Genomic DNA, 8,591 nt, shown 5'->3' on the forward strand with positions numbered 1-8,591 from the left:
GTTTTCCGCCTGGGTCGTAATGAGGCCCCTAGTGTGAGAGCAGCAGAGTTCATGGTAAAGGAGGGCAGTCTACATTGGGCCCTGGCCGTGGTAGAACCACGGGCAGAGATCCCCAAGTCTCCACTGCTATCTGTAGCTGAAGTCGCAGGGAAATGGAGATGACGCTGCTGTGTGGATCGCCATGGCCGAAATGTTTTCCTGGCAACAGGAAACAGTCTAGCACAAGCTTCGGCTTTGGGTGCGGCTTGCGTCTTCACAGAGGATCACCCAGAATGATCCCAGTGGCTGCGAGAGGTGAAAAGGTTTCTGGGACATGTAGCTCCTGGTCAGGTAATCTAGCGTTCTGCTCCCAGCCCTCAAATGTTGCAACCAGGCGTTATTGCACATTGGACAAATGATGAAATGGGTGCCTAAATGATACCTGCCCCTATAACTTCCCTGGTCTTACCACCCCAACTCCTGATGGTGATGGGAGTATTTTCCCAGGATGGCGTAGAATCGGATACCCCCTCTAAAGATTCTGGGGTGGTTTTGGGATCTCATGGAGGGTCGTCGGCAGCACCTTGGGCCAGTGGTCTCTGGAGCCTGACTGTATGGGCAGTGTATGCGGCTTTCATGTTTCATATTACTTCTTACGCTTTGCTTATTCCTTCCTTTTGAGATTTGGGCACCTGCAGACGATATTTTTTCCTCACCTGTTATCTCTTAGGAAATCTCTCCAGGAGGATGCCATTTTCCACTATGCGATAGAACGATGGCCACTGTTCTGATGGCAGACTCTTTACTTTGTAAAGAAAGAAAGGCTTTGCTATTGAGAAGCTGAATTTGACAAATAAAAGGCCATGCTTCATCAAACAGCCATGGGGGGTCTAGGTTAATGCTTAATGCCTGCAGGGATGTCCCATTTCGGCCTTGTTCACCAGGGAGATGGCACCAGGCTGCTACTTGCTTTGTTCAGAAATATCCTTGCACAGTAGTGGCACATGGAGCGGTTCAAGTGATTGGGTGATGCCAGGGCTTAGATCTGCAGCTGTGGATGCCCAGGCCTGCTTTTATCTTCACCCGCTCAATAAGCCCCAATTCGAGGTACAGAGGCAGGGCACCCTGTCTGTTGATGCCAAGCATTGCCGTCACCACTCTCAGGATGCTACTAGTTATGATGCCACAGTGAGCCGGGATAACTCAACTGGCTGGCAGCAGGGCTGAAACTTAAGGGGTGCGAAGAGGCAGGGGAGATTGTGGTGCCTACCTGTTCCTGGATTGAATAAGGGGGAGGAAAACTGAGACGGAGGAAACCTCCTTAACCGCAGCCTCCCAGACAAATGGATCATGGATCCCGTTCAGCAAGTCCTGCATGGCCGTGCACCAGTACAGCTTGGCAAACTATTGATGTCCTACAAACCGATCAGATGCCTACGGTCAGCGGGACACAGTCATTTTGAAGCAATAACCAGTGTTCGAAGTGTATGAAAAGAAGTAGTGGAACTATGTTTCCTACTGGCCTGCCCCGTTCCCCACATACCCCATCACTAGGCCCCCTCCAATGCAAAATACAAACACCCAAACACATGCACCTGTTGTTTTAGGAAACGTTCAGTGCACTGCACTGAAAGTGCAAGTTTCAACTGCTTCCTAGACTTTCATTTTAAAATGAAACCATTCTGGAACAGTTTCATTTTAAAATAAAAGTACAGGAACAGTAAAACGTAATTTAAAAAAGTATAGGAGCAGCGCTCCCAACCGCTCCCGCTCACTTCGACCACTGGCAATAACTCTCCATATACAAGTTCATCTTTTCAGAATTGATTCCGCCAACAGTTGGCATCTGTGGATATGATATGATAGGTTATTTATAACGCGCTTAATACCCAGAGATTACTAAGTGCGGACCCGGGGTCCGCACCTGTGTTGCTCCATGTCGTCTTGCTTCCAAGGCGAGCACGTTGCCCCTGTGCTATCCTCCCAAGACTTGGCGTCTGCAAGGATCGCAAATGGCTCCAACCCTTGCTCTTCCGCAACCATCTGATATGAAGACAATCCACGGGGGTGAGAATATTGACAGAGTTCTGATACATTTTGGCTCAAGCAGATGTGTTTCTTTCAGTTACACTTCAGGAAGCCCAACTGGCCCCGCTTCGGTAGTCCAAGTGGGCGTGTGTATGTGCATTCACCAATAACATGGAAAAGAGGGCCACCACTTTTCTTCCAAGAAATGTGTTGAAGTATAAAAGGATCAGCAAACATGTGATTTCTTCACTTCTGGTTTGAAAGGGGAGATCTTATGGTCATTTCGGGGCGTTTAGGGGGGGCACAATTTCAAGTGAGGGCTTTAAAAACTAAGGGGGACGCCAGATGTGCACTGATGAATGGAGCTATGGGTCGAGAGGCCATTCTGATACTGTACATGCCAAATGTAGATCAGCACGGGGGTTGGGGGGGTTCAGCGCACATTTCATGGAACCCTATTGTCTGCTCCCCTCACCAATCAGGTTCCATGAAATGTGGATGTGGGTGGAAACCGCTATTCTCAGCTTGTGTTCCATGGACAGCGGCTCTGATACGTTTTTTCATTCGCTTTGGTAACCTGCAGTGCTAATGGCGTTAGCACCCCATCCCAGGGACTGGAATGGGGGTTAACCACCTCACTTTGCTTCACTCTGGCCGTTAACTCTGGCTGCCAGGCTTTACCCCCGTTCCAGCCCTTGGAACGGTGGGGGGCGGCTAACGCCACGAAGAAAGGGCCATACATTGCACAAAGCGGCCAAAATGCGGTCACTGCTAAAAAACAGCTTAGTGCCAAGAGCCAACTTCAACCGTTGGCTAAATATTGGAAAAATCAGACAGACAATGTCATCATTTTATTAAATACTTGAACCTACGTTGACAAAATGACGCAGAGGCTGGGTCTATCAGAGGGTGGCTCCCAAGGTGGGACCATTTCACTTTATCACGATAGAATTATTAAACGTAACACACCTACACTATGTACAATCACAACACCACAATCAACGAGATTGAAAGATTATACAAATATTGCATTTAGGATTTTTTGTTATAATCAAAAACGAATACTGTTCCAAAAATAAACTAAAAACGATTATAAAAAAAAACAGACGCAATCAAAAATGTCAACAATCTAATGTTTCCGGAAACATTACATAAGAGAGGCATGTTGGACAGTGATGAGTGTTGGGGGTGTGTTCAGGAGATTGGATCATTGGAACACATGTTGTGGAGCTGTGTGAGAGTCAGAGGTTTTTGGAGTGATGTCTGTGATGTATGTGATAAGATTACTGGTGGGGGGTGTGTATTGGATTTCAAGACAGTGGACCTAGGTGATGATGCAGGGTTCTCTGACCTTAGCTCTGGCCTCAAAAAATGTTTTTTTCGATCAACCATTGTAGCGAAAAGGATTATACTGTGAAGTTGGAAAAGCCAGGTGCCCCCTTCATTTGAAGATATGCTTCAGGAGATGCACTGTCTGTCGAGAACTGAAAAATGAATCTACAAATTGAAACATAAGTTGTCATTGTATGAAAATATTTGGAATTTGTTTAATGACTCCGTTTAAACAGTTTTTTATCTGCTTTTTTCTTATACTTGCTCATTTATCTATCGAATGTTTGTATATATAATTGTAAATAAATAAATATTAAAAAAAGTCAACAATCACTAGACATAGTAACTATGCACATATCTAGAAAATATACATATTTACTAAACTTTTAATTTTGCAACATCATAAATCTATCATAATAGTATGGCCCGAATACCTTTCCAATCCTGTTGCTACTGTTGGGGTATTATATGGGGATAAATGCATGGGGAACAAGCAATTCAATACTTAAGTCCAATACCTATGCATGTTGCCTATAGAGCACGGTTAATAAGATGTCTTGGCGTTCAGAAATCTTACTAGACCTTCATTAGGCCGTGAGCCTCAGTCTCTTACACCAAGCACTTCATTACGAGTTTGACGGTGCGGTAAAAAGTGGCAGTAAACCCGTGTCCACCCGTGTTGGTTGAAGTTAATACCTCCAAATCCCCCATGGAGTACTATGGTCCCAATGCATGGGGATGGACTCTGCCATTGCCCCGCACGCAAAGGAAATACTGCCACACTCATTAGAAGGCCCCAAACACTGCAACAATAATTCACCCTACAGCAAAGCCCCTGTGTCAATATTCATCAACCGTGAGAGAAAGGAGGAGGCCCGCAGGATGATGAGAGAGCCAGCAACACGCAAGGCACTGGACAGCGCATGGCAGCATTGCTTGAAATAACCAAGACATGTTAAACAGTGATAAGACAACTTCAAGGCATTCCTTTTTCACTGCAGTGAAAATGTGTGTGAAATTGACCAGTATATGCAGCAGACCAACGCTGCTGACAGTGATGCGTGAAGCCATGAGGGTTTTCGAAGCAGTGCCTTTTTGGTGGATTGCTATACCTTTCAGGGAACCAATATTATGAATTCAATAGTTAATGGGTTCTTCCACTTGCAAGCAATGTAGTAGCAGGCGTTTATCATTGCACATTCCAAAGGTACTCAATGTATGGACCTCAGAGTCAGCTCTGCTAGGAGTTGAACCTGTGACTGACCGCAAGTCTCACAAAGAACTTGGAATTAAGCGCTTAACTCGCCGAGTTATCTTATCAGTAACACTATGCATGACTATACCATCTGGGGGGTGGGCTTGAAGATTGCATTACTGCTAATGCTGTTACTATCAAGCACGCCACAGTCTAAACAAAAGAACACCAAAGCTAGGAGATATCATTGTTATTGCACAATCTGATTTTGGGATAGATGGGAGTGCAATTGTGCACAGTGCAATATGATCATGCATTCCCCAGTCATACTCAGGTGTTGCAAACGTCCTGTGTACCTGCTGTATTTGGGGTACAACGAGTGGTTCACCAGCTTGCTCGAGGGCAATTCACAAGTAAATGGAACCGGCAGAAAGGTCACCCAGAACAAACATTAAATGGAAAGTGTGCAGACGTATTGGCAGTAGGTTGGGCAGACATGTTGAGGCAAAGGTGCAAAGCACTGGAATATATTATGTGGCATATGTTTGCATTCCAGGGGTGTGTGTTGGCTTTGGCCATGGTGTTCTTACTGTCCACCACAGGGAATTGCAGGAGTGGTGCATGGAATAGATCTCCAGTTGAGAATATTTGGCCTTTCCAAGACTTCAGTGACTATCCTGGGGCTGTGACTGGCTACCTATCTCTAAGATCTGGGCAGGAGGACACCCGAGGGATGTGGATATGAGGCAATCCCTGCTCTGAGGCGGGGTCAGCACCCCATAGCTACTGAAGGGATGTGGACAGGGTGCTCTCGCATCTCCATGGCGAATCCAACGATATGGGCAGATATTTGCCAGGGCACAGGACTTATATGTATACCGACATGTGCCGAGGCCATGTGGTTATGCTAGATCTAAGAAGAATGACAGCAAAAGGCTGCAGACAGGAGATCAGTGCATGACTGTAGACAAGTGTCTCCCCCAAGAACTGAGACATACATGTATTGATCCCTAAGCGTAGGACGGTTGACTATGCCGCGGCTGTGGAAAGATGATTATCGCAGGACTGCAGACATGTGGCTGCCTCGACAACATGGGCATGTATTTATCACAGGTATTAGGCTAGGTGGCTACCCCTAGGCTGTGGACAGCTGCAATCCCAAGTCTGTGCAGAAATCGCTATCCCAGGACTAAGGACGTGTGATTTTCCCTGGGCTGTCGACAAGAACCCCAGGCTCGGGGGGGGGGGTGACTACAGTGTGGATGTGGGGAAGTGTGGTCCACCCCAGGGCGCTGGCCATGCGATTATTCAAGGGTATAACATGAAACAGCTACATGGCAATATAGATGTGGTGACAAGCAGTTGCCGCAGGACTGTGGATTGTAAACCACAGCATGATTGAGCGGCAAGGACCCATATTGGAGTTGCAGGCATATAATTATCGAAACACTATAATGATGTGTCTACTGCATGGCAGTGGCCAGGTGGCTTTACCAGTGCTGCGGACAGTTGGTTTTCCCAGGGTGGTGGATATTGATATAAACCAGGGCAGTGGACAGGAAACTATAAAAAGGATTTCGAACAGGTAGCCATCCCCGCGCTGCAGATATACATGGTCATATGGAGGCCTTGCAGACAAGGCTTTTTGATGACTTTAGACAGGTAAGGTCCAGAAGAGTGTGTACACAAGGTTCTCCCAGGTCCGCAGGAAGAAAGGAAGGCCAGAAATGGGGAGAGGTGGCAATCACATGGTGGTGGCTATAGCGTGGTGGATATAGGGTGGTGGCTATAGGAGGGTGGGAAGGCAATTTCCAGAAGGATGTCCCAGGGCTGCGGATATGGTTGGACACATGCTGATCCCAGGGCGGTGCATATATAGCCGGGGTAGCTTTGTGAACTGTGGTCATGCCAGGGCTCTGGGACAGGGTTCCCCAAAGGGCCGTGGGAAGGTGGCTTTGGATATTCTTTTTTTTCATAGGCTCTGGGTATGTGCTTATTAGGCAAGGCAGGGGACAGGGGATTCCCCGGGGCTGTGGGTATGGTGTTACCCTTGGATGTGGCAGGAGTATATCCCAGGACCTCTGGACAGGTGTTCATCCTAAGGCTGTGAAGACATACTTACCTTGCAGCTGCGTACAGGGGCTATGCAAGCCAATAGGAAGGTGGTTTACTTCAGAGCTGTGGATATATGACTGACTCAGGGATGTGAAGAAGTGCTAATCCCCGAATTTTAGACTGGTGTCCTACCGCAGGGCTGCGGAAAGGAGGATGGGGGGCACCCAAGGACGGTGGACAGGAGGGCTGTGGATATATGACTATTACCGGGTTCAAGGTCTGCTGGTCAACGACTAGTTGAGGGTTTTCAGGACACCCAGGGGGGATGAAGAGTGGTTTATGAAAGGACTGTGGAGATTCCAGTGTTGTGGAGGTACACGTCTTCCACCAGGCGTGCACCTAGGCTAAAATGTCCGACAGAGGGGGGGGTCCAACCCTTAAAATACTGGGGGGGGGTGGCAAACAAACTTGTGGGGGGCATCCAACTTCTTTACACATTCTTATGGTACTGTTCTATTGCAGCTTCAATGTTACAAGCAGTTAACTCTCTCCTTAACGTCTAAAAGTACCCAGTAAGAACTGCTGTGAGAATGAGCAGTCTCCTGTACACCCCTCACACTCTTCCAATCACTCCCCTGACATGCAAATACTAACCCCCATCAAGATTTCAATAGCTTACAAACGTATGCATAAGAATGCAGGTGCACCTCACTAGTTAACGTGTTACACTAGTAATTGCTGTGCCCCTGTAACTGCGAAGCTGCAGACGCTGTCCAGGGTGCTGAAACTGCCCGGCAATACATCTAGGAATTGTACTGGAGATTCCGATGTATTGACGGGTCTCCTGTCCAGTCAGAGGCCGTCCTGCGTTCGAGGTAGGCTTTGATAGGCTGCCTCCCCTGAGCGGGACGCTGCTTGCGCCCATCTGCCGAGCTGCGCAGGTAAGCGCGCTCCCTCCAGATGCAGGTGAGTAGGGCCTCGCCAGCGCGTGCAGGTGGCGGTACCCTGCAGACAAGCCCACTGTCACTGGCTGAGAGTAGGGGTGGGAGGCTGTAGGTAGCACCCATGTGAACACTGTGCTGCTACCCCGAGAATCAAATCCCCCACCCCCCCCCACCACACACACACACACAACAGGTGCTGCTGAGCTCTGCCACCCAGCCCCTCTCCTCGCGGATCGACTGGTCCTACCTGCGACGTGCAGCCGAAGCAGCAGCAGCCATAGAGCGGGCAGCCAGGGCACCCCCGGCCAGGGGAGCGGCAGCAGCATCCTTACAGGCAGCCACGGCTCTCTGCGGCCAGCCTGGGTGTCACTGCTCCCGGTGGCACGGTCCCTACCCTTCCAGTGCTCCTAACTCTCGCGCAGTGGCCACTGCTCCCCCAGCGCTCCCGCACTGTGCAGCTCTTCAGAGGAGGCTGTGAGAGGCGCGCGCGCGCCCCACCTGCCCGGACTCGAGCGCCTCAGCTCCCCCTCCAGCACCGAGCGCGCCCTCGCGCGCGCGCGCGCTCCCGGGGAAAGTTGCTGCATAATTCAAGCGGGAGAAGCGCAGCTGCTGCAGTTCGAGCTCGCTCGCGTCGCCTTCATCTGGCCGTGCAGCCCAATCGCCACAGCCGGAAAGGGCTCTGATAAGCGGGGGCTTTCAAACTAAGGCCAGAGGCCCCGGGGACTGCTAATGCCTCTTCTGAGGGTTGCTCCCTACACACTGCCAGGGCGGGTAGCACCAGCGGAGCGTTCAGCTTCCAGGAGCCCGAGTTCAGGTGAAGACAAGAGCAGATGAGATGTGTTTCAAGCTCAGTAAACCAATCTGGCTGCAAAAGCACACACAGCATCTATTCGAATTAGCGCACCACGATAGTAACAGTAATCATGATAAAGTTGATATGACAATAATTGTTATTAGTTCAATACAACTTACATTCATTAATGTTGGGGTCTCTCTACTGGGGAGTTGAAAAGCAGCCAGGTGATGCAACGCATTCATTGACGCCTCGTGTACAATCA

The 8,591-nt window shown here is 49.1% G+C and overlaps 1 protein-coding gene across 2 annotated transcripts in view; it reads right to left on the reverse strand.

Annotated features, from left to right (window-relative positions):
- The window catches only part of PTPRR (protein tyrosine phosphatase receptor type R), a 1,074,582-nt gene extending 1,066,503 nt beyond the window's left edge, over positions 1-8,079 (reverse strand). For both annotated transcript variants that reach the window (XM_069628248.1, XM_069628247.1), the window contains exon 1: positions 7,781-8,079. In XM_069628248.1, coding sequence (XP_069484349.1) covers positions 7,781-7,859 — 79 coding nt within the window. In that variant the 5' untranslated portion in view covers positions 7,860-8,079. The remainder of the gene's footprint in view (positions 1-7,780) is intronic.
- Between the last annotated feature and the right edge of the window lie 512 nt (positions 8,080-8,591).

The sequence above is a fragment of the Ambystoma mexicanum genome, chromosome 12, assembly GCF_040938575.1.
Source record: "Ambystoma mexicanum isolate Mex_15411 chromosome 12, UKY_AmexF1_1, whole genome shotgun sequence".
NCBI lineage: Eukaryota > Metazoa > Chordata > Amphibia > Caudata > Ambystomatidae > Ambystoma > Ambystoma mexicanum.